The sequence below is a fragment of the Manacus vitellinus genome, unplaced genomic scaffold (genome assembly GCF_001715985.3).
Source record: "Manacus vitellinus isolate BGI_N305 unplaced genomic scaffold, ASM171598v3 scaffold_58_pilon, whole genome shotgun sequence".
Classification (NCBI taxonomy): Eukaryota; Metazoa; Chordata; class Aves; order Passeriformes; family Pipridae; genus Manacus; species Manacus vitellinus.
The window spans coordinates 2,018,983-2,036,240 of NW_021940671.1; the positions used below are offsets into that span (position 1 = coordinate 2,018,983).

Consider the following 17,258-nt stretch of genomic DNA (forward strand, 5'->3'; position numbering starts at 1 on the left):
AATCCATGGAAATATCTCCAAGGGGAGGTCAGAGGATGGTGCCAGACTCTTCTCAGTGGTGCCCAGCAACAGGACAAGAAGAAACTGCCACAAACTAAAACACAAGTTTCACCTCAACATGAGGAAAAATTTCTTTATGGAACAGCTTCCCAGGGAAGGCACGGACTGTCCCTCTCTGGAGACATTCCAAACCCATTTGGACACATTCCCGTGTCACCTGCTCCAGGTGGCCCTTCCTTCACAGGGGAACTTGGGCTGGGTGATTCCAGTGGTCCCCTCCAGCCTGAACTATCCTGTGCTTCTGAGACCTGCTTTTCATCCAAGGGGATGGGAAGGCAAATCTGCTCTCCCAGAAAAAAAACTTGTCCAGGGATTTCTGGGTTCGTGTGTGAAAAGGAGAGGCGAGAGAGCCAGTCCTGGCTGGGCGGGGAGCAGCGTTTGCTGCTGTGCACCACCCCTGTGGCCCTGGGGACAGTGAAGGCAACGCCGAGAGGGAGAAAGGACCGAATTTTGGGAGCGGGGACCGAATTTTGGGAGCGGGGACCGAATTTTGGGAGCGGGGACCGAATTTTGGGGTCGGGGACCGAATTTTGGCGCGGGGGGGACACCTGGTGGCGAGGGAGCGGCACTGCAGGCCCGGCCTCCCGCGCATCCCCGCGCCCGCCGCATCCCGGGTCACCCCGCGGAGGGCTCGGGAGGAGACGGTGTCGTTGTTTAATCGCAGGCACAGGGCTGGTGGATGTATTGCTGGTGTCTTGACGTGGCTGCTGAGTCGTCATATAGAATCACAGAATGGTTTGGGTTGGGTTGGGAGGGACCTTAAAACTCATCTTGTTCCAGCCCACACCTTCCACTGTCCCAGGTTACTCCAAGCCCTGTCCAACCCAGCCTTGAGCACTTCCAGTGATGGGGCGGCCACAACTGCTCTGGGCACCCTTTGCCAGGGCCTCACCACCCTCACAGTAAAGATTTTTTTCCTAATATCTAAGCTAAACCTACTGGCTGTCAGTTTGAATCCATTCCCCTCGTCCTGTCACTCCAGGCCCTTGCAAATAGCCTCTGTCCATCTTTCTGGTAGCCTCCCTTCAGGTACTGGAAGGCTGCAATTAGGTCACCCCAAAGCCTTCTCTCTTCCAGGCTGAACAAATCCAATTCTCTCAACCTTTCCTCATAGGAGAGATGCTCCATCCCCTTGGTTGTTGTACAGGGAAGGTGGTAGTGGAGGTGACAGCAAAGGGGACAGCATGTGTTCTCTCTCTCTCTTGTACTTTTGAGGTGTTTGTTCTTGCACACATACTTTTCTCTTTTTTTCTTTTAAAGGGATATTAAAGCTGGAAATATTCTCCTAACAGAACCAGGTCAAGTGAAACTCGCTGATTTTGGGTCTGCATCTATAGTCTCCCCTGCCAACTCTTTTGTGGGAACGCCTTACTGGTGAGTAAAGCCTGTGGTCCTTCAGTCCTTTATAAAACTTACCTTCCATTTTCAGTATTTCACAGTAATATGTAGCATAAGAACTTTTATTAACCAAGAAGTTTTCCTAACATCCCTGCATCCAGGTCTTCAGGAAGTGTGTCTTTCCTCAGTGTTTTAGAGTTTTAGGCTGTGCAGCACTTGGAAATGCCACCAGTTAATGGCTCCACTGTTGCAATGCCATGGGCTTAAAAACAATTAACATTTGCCACAGGTAATGGAACTAAAACAGCCCCATGGAGAAAGGCAGTCCTGTTAATCTGGCCATGCAGACTGCAAGTCACACAGCCACTTAAATCCTGTTTTGAAGGAACTTGCTGAAGGGTCACTTGAGTTCCTTGGCATTCCTAACACAGTGGACCAGCACAGCTCCATGCTCCACTGATTTTGTGGCAGAGGCCCCAGGAATTGCTGGGAGGTCACTGTGGCCCTGAATGAGGCCATTTGGCAGGAAGCCTGTTTGTCTTGGACGAACACAATTTAAGAGGCTGGATTTTTGCAGGCTGGGCCTGCTTCTTCTTCTTCTTCCCCCAACTCATCCCTTTTTCTTGGACCACCTTATTTCCCCACTGTTCCAGATGTCCCTGTTCCATTCATAGATATGCCCACAGACTGCATAAATCTGCTGGAAAATTCTCCTGGTGTGTCAATGGGAAGCTCACCAGCTCTGATGAGAGTGCAGGGGATCCTTTTCCCCCCTTTAGGGCCCTCCCAGCCCTTGCTGTCTGCCTGCAGGTACAATGCCTTTGGGATTAGGGGGTCTCCCTCATTTTATGTGCTGGGAGTGACATCCATGTGCCCTAACCTGCCCTTTGCTCTGTGGTTGGCAGGATGGCACCAGAGGTGATCCTTGCTATGGACGAGGGGCAGTACGATGGGAAGGTGGATGTCTGGTCCCTTGGAATCACGTGTATCGAGTTAGGTGAGTAAATACATGGCAGCTGAGATGACTAATTCCCTGTCTGCAATATATTAGGAAGTCCTGAAAAAAAGGAAGATTCTTATTCCTCATAAGAGTCCTTTTTTTTTTCTCTTTAAAATGCCTGACTTGGAAAACACTGACAGTTGAGTTAAAGATTTAACTTGCTGGCAAGCCACTGATGTGCTGTGTTTCCATGTTAGTCTGGTGTGCTTGGTTATTCCCTTAACACCCAGAGGATTCTACTCTTGTATGAGAGGAAACCATCATTTGTCATCTGTATTTTCCAAGCTGGATTCCGAGAGAGTTGTTCCAGCTGTTATGTCAAGGGAACTGGTGTCCTAAGGATTGTGTGTCAGGAGGGGCTTAGGTTTAATTTTCAACTCTTCTTACATCCCTGCTCTCTGAAACAAAAATCTTCAGTCTCAGCTGAAAGTTTGGGCCATGAATCATTGTGGACAGGCTCTTTACATGAGAAGAGAAGGGTTTGCACTGCAAGGGCAAATGATACACAGCCTGGAGCAGATGTGGATGTGGTGTCAGGTGTACAGAGCAGATTTGGAGTGCATTTTGATTTTGAATATTGACCTTCCATGTGCTGAGTAGAGTATTCTCAGAAATAGTCTTGATATGGATTAACATAGTACATCAATAACTTATTGTGAGGGTGAGTTCACTGAAAGTGGTATTGATAAGTGTTTAATCAGGAGAAATACCTGTGAGATAACAAAGAGGGGATGTGCAGAATGGGAAGAAATGTTGTCTCCAGTATGGAGATGGTGATGATGTAGGTGACTGGTAACTGAGTGTTGTATTTCATGTGCCAGCACGCTGACACACTCTGTATTTTGATATAAAAAATGCCAAAATCAGAAATTTTAGACTTCTCTTCTCCTGCATGGCCACTGGGTTTTGTTTGTGTGGAGTTCAGCAATGTTACAACCTCTCAAGGAGTAAATCACAGCAGTAGGAGAGATACTGTGCAACCTTATGTGGACAAAACTCTCTTGGTACCAGAATTTCTGTGGAGCTTTTCACTCAGGAACCTCAAAACCATTTTACAGAGTTGATGGATTTCCTTTTTTTCAGTATTACCCCTTTGGGAAGTATTAAACTTTTTTTTAAACTTCAGACCTTGCCTTTGCATGATTCACTGTCTGAACATGGGGTCAGGTAGAAGTGGGAGGAAATCTCTTGTTGAGCAGCACTTGGCTTAATTTCTTAATTCTTTATTTCTTCTTAATTACTTGTGTAGCTGAAAGCAAGTAGTGCTTAAAGAATTTAAGCAAATGTGGTGGTTTGCCTGCGTGTGCATGGCAAGGACAAGTGACTGCTCTGACCTGACATGAACTGAAAAATCTTGGCATCACTGGCTGGCATGACTGACCTTGGGTGGTGATGAAAACCAGCCTTTCCCAATTTCTGTGTGAGATCTCTCCTGAAAGGTCAGGGGCTGGTAGGCAGGTGCCCTCCCAGTGCAAGGACTAGGTAGGATTTTAGTTAGGGGGAGTTAAGGACACATCTGGCAAGTGAATTTGGTAAACTGTCCCACTTGCATGTGCTGCCTGTGACAAATGAGGCAGGCAGCCCCTCTTTCCCACGATTCAGATGCTTCAGCAGTGCAGCAAAGATCTGTAGGGATTGATACAGCATGTCCTGGCCCTGACCTGCTGTGCCTGAGCTCAGGTTTATTTAGTTGCAGCTGATTTTACCACAGAGGGTCAGGTGTGAGATGTTGCAGTTAAGATAAAATTTACTGGAAGCTTTTCCTTATAATTTGTGTTCTGCCAGTTTTGGATTTCATCATTCCTCTCCAAGTAAAGAGCAGCTTTTCTGGAATGGATGTCCTGATCTAACCTGGAATATTAAAATAATTAGCCTAAAAGATGTGACAACAGCAATGAGCCATGGATTCAGCAGTGATACCCTGCTTGTACTTCCATATCTTTCTCCTCTCTTTCCTCCAGGCTGCCTTATCACACCTTTCTCTTCTCTTTCTAGCTGAGAGGAAGCCTCCACTTTTCAACATGAATGCAATGAGTGCCTTATATCACATAGCCCAGAACGATTCCCCTACGTTACAATCAAATGAATGGTAAGAGAGCAATTAACAGATTATTTTTGTGGCTTATTTCCCTGAAAATGCTCTGTGATGCTCTGCACGGTTAAACTCTGACGAGGAAAGTGTTGGTTGCAGTGCAGTCATTTGCCTCTGTTCTCAAGTCATGCTCCTGTGTAGGCTGGCTCAGTTTTGCCCTTCTGTCACTTTGGCTGTGCTGCAGTCCAAGTGAGTGGAGGTGTTAATTATGGGGCTGTGGGTGCTGGAGGAATTAAAATATTCTCAGGCGCGTTAAATCGGCATCAGCGAAGTTTCCAGCTGCAGGAGATCCCCGACAGAAAAATTGTCGGTACCTTTGTGCAGCTGAAACGTGGAGAAAGGGAGGGGAGGGATGCACAGAACAGAGAGGAAATTGGATATTTTTTTTTCAGTGAGTGACTCCAAAAGCCATCAGAGCTCTGTGGCCAGTAAGTGCTCCCCACGCTCCAGGCGTGTTCCAGAGTCTGAGCTCTGACACAGGAATGCTTTTGTTATTCTGGGGGAGCAGAGGGGTTGCTCTGTTTCCTGCTCCCTGTTCCCAAGAGTGGAGTGTTGCTGTGGAGTGGAGCCTGGCAAGAATCTGCAGAAGGCTTGAAACAAAAGCTCCTGGAGAAACGTGAAGATCCCCCGTTTCTCTGAGCAGCAGTACTATTGAATTGCTGATGGTTTTATCCCAACCACTCCAGTTTCCTTATTTCATCATCTCTCTTTCATCTGTTTTTCAAGATTTGAAGAACTTGGTCTCCTACCTGGACACTGATACCCATTTTCTGTGCAGAGTTTGCAAAGCAGAGTAAAGAATAACTGTGAATAGAGCATAAAAATCAGTGTTTATGGTCCCCTGTTTGCTCTTTGGGGCTCTGAAGGCACAGGGAGTCAGCGAGGTGGCTTTTATGCAAGTTCAGTGGCACCTAAAATACCAGTTTTCTTCTTTCCACTTGTGATACAACCTCAAATAAAGCCTAAAATATTGCTGAACTAAGCATTGCATTGAGAGGCTTTAATGAGGCAGTTTTACAAACTCCCAGAGAGTAATAATGAGTGTGTTTCTGGACTTCCCAATAATTTCATTGTCATCTGTTTTTCAGTAGTTGAAGTAAAATTTTAAATAGTGACTGGTAGTTCTTCCTTGGTTTTTGGTTTGTGGTTGGGGATAGTTGTGTGTCCACTTTTGTTTCAACAGTCCTTAATTGTGAAAGACCTGATGGGATCAACTCACTCAATTTGGAAAATTCAGTTAATTTCTCTGCCCTAGAACTTAAGAACAAATTAGTCAAGATTTTTCTTTTGCTTTGCACTTATAAGTTGGCATATATTGCACATCCTAAGCTTCTTTTTTTTCATTTAGAACTTTTTTTTTATTTTTTTTTTTTTTCATTTACAGGACAGACTCCTTTAGGGGATTTGTTGATTACTGCTTACAGAAAATACCTCAGGAAAGGCCATCATCAACAGATTTGTTACGGGTAATTTATCAAATCTTTTCCAGAAATGTGGGGGAAAAATCTGTTTGTCTACCAGGATAATTGTAAAGATGGTGAACAAATACTTGCCCTTACAAAAACAAACAAACAAAAAAGGTTAATTTTGCTCTTATCTGAATCAATAGAGATTGAGACTTTTCTTTTAGGTTGTTTATTATTTCCTGACTTTGTCTGTTATGTCAGTCACTTCTCTTTGTAACCTGATGCTCAAGATTTGAACTAGTGGAGGAAAGCAGAGGTGGGCTGTGTGGTTAAACCAGTTCTGCTGTTGGGTGAGGAGTTACTTATGTTGGAGAACTTACAATCCTCATGGGATAACAGTGTGAGTAACAGGGATTTTAGCTGAAGGAAAAACCTGTCAGCCCAAGAGGGGTAGAAGGATTTAATCTTGATTTTTATTTTTTAACTGATTTTTTTTTCCCAAGATGATGCTTTTAATGAAAGTATTACCAGGGAGAAACAGGTCCAGAGCTGGGTGAGTTAAATCTGTGCTGCAACAGTGAATTCCAGCCCGTAGTTTTCTGTGTAGGCAGCACTTGGGGGTGTGTTTGCTGCAGCTGGGATGAAGAAGGAATTTTCAGCAGCCTCTCTGCCATGCTGTGCCCTGAGCTGTGACCCTGCAGCACTGTGTGGTCTCTGGAAAAGCAGAGAGAAATGAGGGAGGAAACTGGATGCAACTCTGGGGACAGAGGGAATGGGGCAAACTACACCTTGGTGAAGCTTAGTGAAAGCAAAGACCTTTCTGGAGCAGTTGCACAGTTTTTTATAAAGTGATGCAGCTGTTAACTTGCTGATGCTCCTTTTATTTATTTTTTTTTCTCCTTACCTTCTCCAGTAAGGAAAAATGCTATTTCTCTGTTGTTTAACAGGCAGTACTTGCTACCAAGCCTTTATGGGGTTTCTGTGAGATTTGAGGCTTGTAATTTGTTACAGGCTGTTGCTTTTGGAGGTGATAGGAAATCTAAAAGGCCATTTAATTGCTGCTCAAAATTAGAGTTAGCCAGTCTTCATAAGATACATAGGAAGTAGCACATCTTTTTGCAGAGCTGGCAGTGCTTTGAGATGATCAGAGGATTGAGGTCTTAAATAAAGATTTACAGATAAGGACTGGTTATTGAAAGGAATGCAGGTATTGGAGATGGGAAGACACTGGATGACTTATGATTGTCTCCTGTCCAGAGCAGGATTGGTCTCTGTGGAATGCTCTGAGCTGTCCTGTCTTGTGGGCTTTTTTCACAGACACAGATGAAGTTCAGAGACCTTTTTTTCCTCTGATAATACTAATGTGAGCATGATTAATTCTTTACCTGTCCATACCTTTTGGGTATATATCTTTTAATGATCTTTCTGCCTGATCTCACAGAATATTCTGAGTTGTAAGGGACCCACAAGGATCATCAACTCCAGCTCTTAAGTGAAGGGATCAAACCCACAACCTTGGTGTTATTAGCACCATGCTCTAACCAGCTGAGCTCATCTCAGGGTCACTGCAGCTCTTGGTTTTGCTCTGCTGTAAATCATCCATTTGGGTCTTTCTGATCCTCTTTTTGTTTATTTTTTTTGTTGTTGTTTTTCTTCTTTTCCTACATTCATGCATCACACTTGGCAGCTAAAAGCAGCACTGAGAGGATAGGCCAAGGTTAACTTCCTCCCTTAATCAAACCACCAAACTTAAAAGTTGTTTATTTCTCTTTAATAGTTTCTATACTGTACCCAGTTAATTAAACTTGTTTTGAAAATAACTGAATCATTTTGGAAAGGGCCTGTGCAGGTCCATAATTGCCAAGAGCCTGTGGGAGGGGGACTTGTGCTGGGAGTGATGTTTGCCAAGGTTTTGTCAGTGAATCATAAATCAGTTCCAGTTTAAGTCATTTGGTTTCAGTTTACCTGAGAAATTATAGGAACTGTTTATAACTCCAAGGGCTTTGTGTTTGGGAAATTCAGGAGCAGCCTTCCACTGGAAGGTAGGGAGGTGTGTGAAATCCTGTTCAGCCCCTTTTCCATAAGGCTTTTTCCTTTTCTTTTAAGTCTTGCCTTCCTTTAAAATTGATTAGTAGCCCTGCTATCCCTCTGGTTGCTGGTGCCAATTGCATGACATGCTGCTGTTCCACACCAGGTAAACAGGAGTCAGCTTTTCCCTAAATAGCTGAGCAGAGGCATTGCTGGCTCCACTGGGTGTGTTGCTTCATTCCCACAGTCGGTCCGATGGCTGCTCTGTGTCCACCTGACAGCCTTTCCATGCTGCTTTTTGTGCTAAGGCTTCCATCAGCTTGTGTTTTATGGCTCCTCTTGGGGCTCTTTCAGCTCAGTAAAATGCATTTTTCTGGGTGTTTCTGAGCCAACTTTGTGCTCGCTCCTGTCCTCCCTTTAAGCCCAGACCACAGAGTGTGTTTAACTCTCGTGCCTTCACTGCAGGCAGAGGCTGATGAAGGAGCTGTTTGTGCTCCCTTTGGCACCTGGTATATAGATATATTTTTTTTTTTTCCTTGTGCTGTGGCAAATAACCAGCATTTTGTTCTCTCATTCTGCTTGTAGCACGCTGACCAACTAATAGGTTTATGTTGTGGGTTTTTGGAATGATTCATTCCTGTGGATTGGCAGCCTTGCTGCTCTCTAGGAACAGGCTGAGTTCATTGAAGGATGTGATTTCGTGAGTACCTTAGGTTGGAGCCTGTACAAACAATTAGAGCTGAGATCTGAGTCTGAAATGATGGATATTCAGTATTTTACTTGGTTTTAGACTTCCACAGCAGTACTTCCCTCCTGCAGTAGCTCTCCCAAAAGCTTCTTAGTTTATAAGACTTGGAATATTTTTGTCTTTTGAGGGCTTTTCACTTGTGTGCCATAAACAGGAATAAAGACAATTTTCATGGCCGTATTTTCTTAAAGGAAACTGAGTTTTAAATGATGTGTTTGAAAATTAACTCAGTTTCCACTCATTATCCTAGATGAAAATAGTCAAATGACTGTAGTGACGTTAAAATGCAGTTGAAATTTAAAAAAAAATCAAAACCAAACCACAACCAAAAATGATCTTACTAATATTTTTCACTTTTAATATTAAAATCAATTATAAAATGTGTTTTAAAATCCTTTTTCCCCCCTATTTTTCTCAACTTGCCTGACATTCCCAGGAGATCTGAGCTCTGGCAGTCACTTTTCCAGTCAATGTGCTCCTTGCCCTTAGACTAACAGCTTCTTCCTTTTTAGCCTGGGGTTTGTTGGTTTGGGGGTTTTTCTTGCAATTTGGAGAAAGTACATAAATTAAGTCCTTTCAGCCATCTTTTCTTGGAGGTGCACAATACCCAGCAGAGGGGTGACTGCATCTTTTATATGTAATTTAGACAAATCAATCATAGAATCATAAAATATGCTGACTTGGAAGGGGCTCATCAGGATCATGAAGTCCAACTCTATTTTTATTTAGACATTTTAATTTAGACAAAATCCATTTTAGTTTAGACACATAATGCAAGTAGGCAGTCACAATTGTATTCTCATTTTGCAAGAACCTTTTGGTTTGGTTTTCTCCCCTGTGTGTCTGCCCTTTCCATGTGGTCACTCTTTAATATCTGAGTGGACATACAGAACGGATTTAAGTTCAGGATCACTGTTCCAAATGCATTGCTGCTTTCTAAAAATGATTTACAATGAGATAAAAATGTGTCCCTTTTCTTTTTCTAGTCATAAATAAGCTGCAGATTGTTGCTGTTCACAGAGGAGTAAATGGTGGTTATCTGCGTTGAGGAGCAGAAATGATTCATTTTGTTTCTGTGCAAAATGATGTTTAGAACTTTTAGCTCTGATTCAAAAATAAACACCATCACTACAAGCAAAAAATGGATACTGAAATGACTGGCTGTCCCCATTAGCAAAACTCAAATGCACAACAGTTTGAATTCAATTAAAAACTAGAAATAAGCCCGTGGCATGATACTTCCCTTGTTTATTTACAAATCATTAAAAGATTATTAGCTCATCCTTTCATCTCTTTTGTTGAAGACTCCTGTTTTAAGGAGGACTGGGGTTTCATGTGCTGGTTACTCCAGCTCCAGCTGGATGTTTTAGCTCTTGAGGCCCTGAGCCCACAGCAGAGCTGTGAGGCCAGGCAGGCAAATGTGACCCTCCTGAGGATTTCCTTGCAGGTGGGTCCAGCTGTTGAGGCTCTGACAAAAGCCCCTTGTGGCACTTTGCAATGCACAGCAGAGAACAACTTTTTTCCCCTCAGTTTCCTTTTTTTATTGTAAGTTTTTCTACAAACTTGCAGAGGATGTTCATGCCCTAAGGCCACCTCCATGGGTACATACTAAGCAACAAACCCAGCTGTAGTGATACCATATAGAATATTGGCAAGTACACCCAGGCTGGCTGCTTTAGCCAAAGTTAAATGGGAAAGCTGGAGCCTTTCCTACTGTACTGACACTTGTACAGTTCAGGAGAACATATCTAATAAATCAGGGAAGAGCCTTTAATCATGTACTTAAATACCATTAAAGAATTTATTAGGTCTGCCCTTAAGACCTGTGCAGGAGTTGATAAAAACATGATTTTGTTTTAAGTCTGACTACCAAGTGCTTTAGGTATAAATAAACCTTGCAGCCTTCCTGCTGGTTTCATGTGTGATTTGGAATAGATGGATGCAGGAGAAATCTTTGCAGGTAGTGTTGCAGAGTCAGGATTGATCCTTGTTTGTCCTTTGTGCATTTTGTCCATTCTGAAGCCCTCTGAGGTTTGAAGTGGCGCTGTCTTGTACCTGCTTCAAGTGAACCTCCCTCAGGAAGGGGGCAAACCAACTGTGTAGCCTGGAGAGCTCAGAAAACCTGACCCTGGTCCCAAGCTCAGGGTGTGTGGAGTCTCTCAGAAAGGGTGTTACCAATTATGGAATATTAACAGACCAATCACTGAAGGGGAACTGTCACTTCAGGGGTCTCAAAAAGCCCCCGTGTCCCTGTTTTGATGTCAAACATTCCAGTGTCACGTCAGGTGCTTTTTTTATTTCCTTTGATTTAGCACGACTTTGTCCGCCGAGACCGACCCCCCCGGGTGCTCATAGACCTCATCCAAAGGACAAAGGATGCAGTGAGGGAGCTGGATAACCTGCAGTACCGGAAAATGAAGAAAATCCTCTTCCAGGAGACACGGAATGGCCCTCTGAACGAGTCTCAGGAGGAGGAGGAGGTACTTCTGTTTTGTCACCCCATTTGCACCGTTACGAGTAGTTTTAGGGCAAGCTAGATGTTCCTCTCCTTAAGGTGGCAGAACGAGCACAGCCTAGGTGAGGAATGCTGTTGGAATATCATTTGGATCAGCAGAGAGGCAGGATAGGATACTGGATGATAGTAGCCCTTAGTGAGTGCTAAAGCTGCCAATAAATGCACATCTAAAATTTTGGGTTTATTTCCAATGGTGGCCTTTCTTCTGGAAGCTTTAGGGAAGAAACTCACTCAGAGGGAAGTTCTTTGCAAGAGGTGGTTCCCAGACTGTGTGAAGGAGGGTCTTTGACTGCCCAAACTGTTCTTTCTCATCAGCACAGTCAAAACCACTCAGTGTTAATATTTTTTCAGTTACCATAATTTTACTGTAAAGCCTATCATAAGCTGAGAAACAAGTCACTGGATTAATAAGACTTATTTTTTAAAATTCTTTAATATTAAAGGAGAAAAAAGTTAAAGGTTAAAGACATAAGACTCATCTTCAGTTTAAATCTTGTAATAAACAACCCACTTAATCAGTGTATGATAATTGACCTTAACTGTGGAGAAAGAAACCAGTCATTTTTCAGTTGATGAGCTTAGATGGAAATTAATGTCACTTGGTGCAGGCACATTGGATAAATAAATCCATGACTGGTTCTCACTGAAAAACATTGACAGACAAATTGATGTCTGTATTGCTTTTGCTGCAGTGTAGTGAGGTAATAATACACAGAGAGGTGCCCAAGCTCAGCACATCTTCAGGGACTTGGTTTTGAGGTCAAATGTTCCTTTAAAGCTGAACTAGAGCTCTGGTTTAAGAAATGGGCACCTGGGTGGCAGGTAGGAGAGGTTCAGGAGTGGGGGGACCAGCACTTCATGCTCTCCTTCCCTGGGATGGAGATGCACAAAAGGAGCAAGAGCAGCATCTGCTGTGATTAAAACTACCAAGTGCTGCTCCTGTTTTGACCTTCCAGCTTCCAGACCTGGAGCTTAGCTGGGGAGTGGGGGATTGTCAGACTTCTGCACTTAAGCCTCCCAAGTGTCTCTCCCCATGCATGGCAAGATGTCAGGAGAATGACAGGGCAGGAAAGGTGCCAGGGAATGGGTTTCCCACTTGACTGTTCAGCAGTTCCAAGCTCAACAGGATACACGTGGCAGCAGTAGACTCAAAGATGTATCTCTTGTTCCCCCTGTCCCCACTCCTCAAACAACAGGGGAAAGAGCTATTGTACCTCCAAGAATTCACACTCTGCATGTGCACAGCATGCTCTGCACTGCATTTGACCCCTGAGCCTGTGTCCCACCAGAGGAGGTTGTATTTATTGCTCGTGTGTGTCACTAACTCAGCAGTGAAGGAGAACAGCACGTGCTTCAGTTGCTGCCTAACTGGTTACAGCACCTGCTCTGCTGTGGATGCCACAAGACACTTCCTTGCTCTGCCTTCTGAGGTGGAAGAGGAGCCTTACAAATCCTTAACACTCAGAACACTACTAATGCTTTCCTCAGAGCTCTCACAGGAAGGTTAAGGTCATCTGGAAAGTGTTGAAGCCAGGAAGCCAATGTTAAGGTTTCATTTGCAGTCTCATCTCTGTCCTTCGTGCATAGACACTCATTAATTACACAGCCATTGCCTCATCTCATTATGTTATTTCTCCTGCAACTTTATATAAGCATCCTGAAAATATTTTCATTCTCATGTTCTCTGTAAACCAGTATTATTTTGGATTTTAAGTGCTCTCATGCAGGCTCTGAATGATCTGCTGATTGCTTAAAAAATGATCTCACAATCAAAGACAAATCTGTCAAGTCTCAGTTTTATCTTTCTGTCAGTCTCCCAACAAAATGAGTTCCCTGTTAATTGATTTGTACTGTAATTCTCCCCAAGCTCCCTTTGGAGGCCAGCACAAACTGGGTGCAGCAGCAGGCTGTTCATTTTAGTGAGTCAGGGCTGTTTAAGACCAGGAGCTGAAGGATGTTCAGAGCTCTGTCCTCACTGTGAACTCCTTGCAAGCCTCTTCAATGCCACTAGTTAATTACAAAGGACTCCATGAATTCACTAAATCAGTCCAGACTAAGCACATACTCTGGGATTACTCTACTCCTCTGAGTATGGAACAAGAGAAAAGGCTGCTAACTTCTGAAATTTGTCTGTAGAATCCAAAATACCTCCTACATGAGGAATATTTATTTATTTATATCTTAAGTTTTAACCCCTGAAATAATGCAGGCTTTTCTGAGTCAGCTCCTAAAATTCTTCATTCACCTTCATCTTGGCTGAAAACACAAGGTTTCAAGGGGTTTTTAGCTTGATGAAACATAATTGCTGACTGCTTGGGACATGGAGGTTAAAACCTCTACACCTGTTAAGCACCATGTAGAATTTATCAAATAAGAAACCAGTGGGTTCATTGTCTTACACTTTTTCTGATTCAGGAAATGTGTTGGAGCATTGTTGTAATTCAAACTTAGATTTTTATTTTTTTTTTCCCTTTTAATTATGAGACTCCTTCCACCAGTCATCCAGTATGCCTGGATGTCTCCTATCAAGCCAAGAGCCATGCCCAGACTTACTGATACTTGAAAAAAACAGACTTGAAGCCTGATGCAGTAAGATTACAGGGGAAAAGGCAAAAGCTGCCTGCCCCATAGAGATTATTCCACAACCCAAGCAGCCCCAAGAAGTGTAGTTGGCAAAATAATGACCTTGAAGTCTGCAGAGTCACCTCTAAAACAGACTTTGGGCATTGCAGGCTCGTGCTGGGCAGGTGATCTCCTGCAGTATCTGTAACTGATGCCCCTTGTTTTATAGGACAGTGAGCATGGATCAAACCTGAGTAGGAAGATGGACAGTCTGGGCAGCAACCATTCCATCCCCAGCATGTCTGTGAGCACGGGCAGCCAGAGCAGCAGTGTGAGCAGCATGCAGGAGGTCCTGGATGAGAGCAGCCCTGAGCTGGTCATGATGCATAGTGACGAGAGCACCCTTAATTCCAGTTCCTCCGTTGTTCACAAGAAGGTATGTTCCTGGTGCTCTCCATGGCTTCCTGCAGTCCCTCTTGGCTCGCCCGGTCTGTGTGCTCCGGTCTTGTGCTGAGCCATCTGCTGAGAGCAGGAGCTGGTGCTGGGCTTGCCACAGTCAAGTTCTGTGGGTTGTTTTTTGGGTTTTTTTTTCCTATAAAAGCATTTAAATAACCTCTGAGAACAGAAAGAGGCTGCTCATGAAAGAGCTGTGAGTGCCTAGGCAGGGTTCACCCAGACTTGCTGCATGTGCCTCCTCGCCCGGCCCCGCATGTGCACTTCTCCATCTCTGCTTGTCTCAGTCCTTGTCTCCTCGGGAATGACTGTTCTGTGCCCTGTGCTGTGCTGACAAGTGGTCACAGCAGCTCAGCTAACCCTTTACCAGTCACAGTGTGTGATTAAAATCCGCTTGCACTTGGATTTCCCTCGTGAGAAGTGGAAGTTTGCAGAACTTTGGACCCTCCCCACGAGGTACGTTTGGAGTCAAGTTCCACTCGATGCTTTTCTGCTCTTCTGCTGCATGCTGTGATCTGCTGCCTTTCCTTTTCTTGGTGCTAGGTACCAAGCTGTAAGTCAGCATCTAATCTCAACTATTTGGTTGACTAAAATAGTTTTGGCTTGGCCTTAGCAGTGTCAATTGCTAGTGGGCAGCAAAATGTAGGTTGGTTGTGGGATTGCATTTGCAAGGAACTTCAAAGTGTACGTTTTTGCTTTTTGCCAGAGGAGGTAAAACATTACAGCAGCGTGAAAGCCATGAATTTCTTGTTTGTAAGGTTACAGGACAGCCTGGTTTTAACTAACTAAATATTTGTAAGCAGTTTTTCCTCCTGAAACACAGTGTTTGTGTCACTGAATATCGAAGTACCTGCAAAAGGGAGCTTTTGAGGCACTTGGTCTTTAACAAAAGATGGCCTTATGTATTTAAAGATACTGGCAGATAAGTTGCACAGGTTTCAGGGGCTTACATCTTTCTGAAATACATTTGAAAGCACCTTTACAGAAGATTTTGTTTTCACCTCTCTGAAAAAACTAGTGTTAAGTACCAAATGCCAAGCCCAAGTAACTGTACTGAAGGAAGAGCAGTGCCACTGATGTGGTGGTTTTAGTTCTGGGTGGTTTTAGTTGAAGCTCTTTCTCATTTTGTGTAGGTTCAGAAATGTGTTTTAACTTTAATTTCACATTGTTAAATAGTCATATTTACTACAGCATTAAAATAGGAGTTTGAGGGGCTGATTTACACATGGGTTATAATGTTACTGCTCAGTGTCATTACAGTTGATGAAAACAAAATGTGAGCTGCTCCCAGCAGACATAAATGGCATTTGTGAAAGGAGCAGAGTTCCTGCTTGTTTTAAGAAGAATGTTGTGTTTTATAATGGTTGTATGGCACTTCTGAAGTACAAATACAGGATTTCTGATGCTGTGAATTCAGTCCTCTTAGAATTCTGCATAGCTGTTCTCTTGAGATTAAGGCATTCAGTTGAGTAGGATGCACAAACATGACACCACATGGAAATTTTTATCTGGTTTGGAAAACCAGGGTGATTTGCACACTTGTAACTGAATTATTGAAAAAGAAATCACCTGTAGATCCCTTAACACAGGTGTTGTAGGTTAATTTTGGAAACACAAAGACCAGATCTGCACTGATGGTCTTCACAGAAGAGTTAACAATTGGCTGCAATTGCTGATCCTTGCTGTGGAGTAGATTCCTTCTGCATTGGAAAATGCTCCCCTCAGTTGGATGTATGCATAAGGCAGATTTAGACTGTGTGCAGCAGGATGTATTCCAGTCTGCAAATATATTGTTTTAATTTAGTACATGATTTTTTATTCTCTGTTACTTTGGCAAATGCAATTTTAAATGGAAAACTGCTTCATGTGTATATCAGGTATATATTAATACACATGAAGAGACTAAATTTGGAGCAGGACACTTCAGGGGGTTTATATACACATAGATCCCACTTTATTTTCAAGGTAAAATTCCTTGTTCTGACAAGACTTCAGTTTATCTTTGTGCTTTAACTGTGTTTCTGGGAGGTGTGATGAAGCTGTGAAGTGTTGGGTGTCACTCTGGAGCCCAGCACAAACAAAATGGGAAGAACCTGGGGTTCAAGTTTAATTTAAGCTTTTTGTTTTGCATTTAGTCAGCCTCTAAAGGCTAAAAAGAAAATACTGATGAACATGATCAGCCAGCTGTCTGCATTACGTGGGCAATAGGGTCACATATGAGGTGGTTTTGACATGGGTCAAATCAAAAGTGTTCTGTAAAACTGTGCTATTCCACAAATGTGTTAATTAACAACCTCCAGATGTACCAGGCTGTGTAAAGGGACCAAGATGGCAAAATGGCCTGGATTGTTGATATTTTCTAAGGCTCAAAGCTCCAAAGTGTGAGAGGCCTTTCAGTTTTTTTTGGACCACAGCCCCAGAATGCCGTGTGTAACCAAAACGTAGGATGGAAGAGCCTGTGGTCTTGTGTGAGATCTTGTTCCCAGCCTTGAGTGCTTCAGAGAGCCAGTCTGGGGTGGCCTTGACCTGGGGTAAATCAGGAGCAGACCATCAGCTGTGTGGTGCTTGGCTGGGTGAGGCTTCAGGCATCTGCACTGAGCCCTCCTCGTGTCTCTGACCAGCCCCCCTGGGGCAGAGGCAAAGCATAAGAAACAGGCTGATGTCGTAAAAAGCAGTTGTAAACAACTCATTTTCTTTCTTTTTTTTAACAGCTGCTAGTTGGCTGTAACTTCCAAAAATGTTTTGTGGTCACAGGGTAAGTGAAATGACCTGTTCTGATCTGGTTGGTTTTTCACTGGCTGTACTAGTTCATGATGGCCAAGGTGCTTGGGTTTTGCCTGGTGGAGGATATAGCATTTGGGGTAATTCCTCCATGGAAAACAGGCACAGCCTCACCCCTTCCACAACACAAAAGCTTTGGGACAGCAGTAGAGCTCTGTGTTTTAAACTTGTGCTTTGAGCAAAGGTGACTCCCACCTGTCAGCAGAGTACAACTGGTAGGGTGGAAGAAAAATCACTGGACAGGAAGAAAACAATAATAACAATAAAAAACCATA

The 17,258-nt window shown here is 43.6% G+C and overlaps 1 protein-coding gene across 2 annotated transcripts in view; it reads left to right on the forward strand.

Moving 5' to 3' along the window:
• TAOK3 (TAO kinase 3) overlaps nucleotides 1-17,258 on the forward strand; it is a 60,728-nt gene that overhangs the window by 21,783 nt on the left and 21,687 nt on the right. The window contains exons 8-13 of one of the 2 annotated variants that reach the window (XM_018081910.2): nucleotides 1,321-1,434; nucleotides 2,304-2,395; nucleotides 4,394-4,487; nucleotides 5,875-5,956; nucleotides 10,985-11,152; nucleotides 13,979-14,185. In XM_018081910.2, the coding sequence (XP_017937399.2) occupies nucleotides 1,321-1,434; nucleotides 2,304-2,395; nucleotides 4,394-4,487; nucleotides 5,875-5,956; nucleotides 10,985-11,152; nucleotides 13,979-14,185 (757 nt within the window). Of the gene's footprint in view, nucleotides 1-1,320; nucleotides 1,435-2,303; nucleotides 2,396-4,393; nucleotides 4,488-5,874; nucleotides 5,957-10,984; nucleotides 11,153-13,978; nucleotides 14,186-16,913; nucleotides 16,958-17,258 lie in introns of those variants that run through there. The other variant, XM_029963315.1, reaches the window with a different exon arrangement.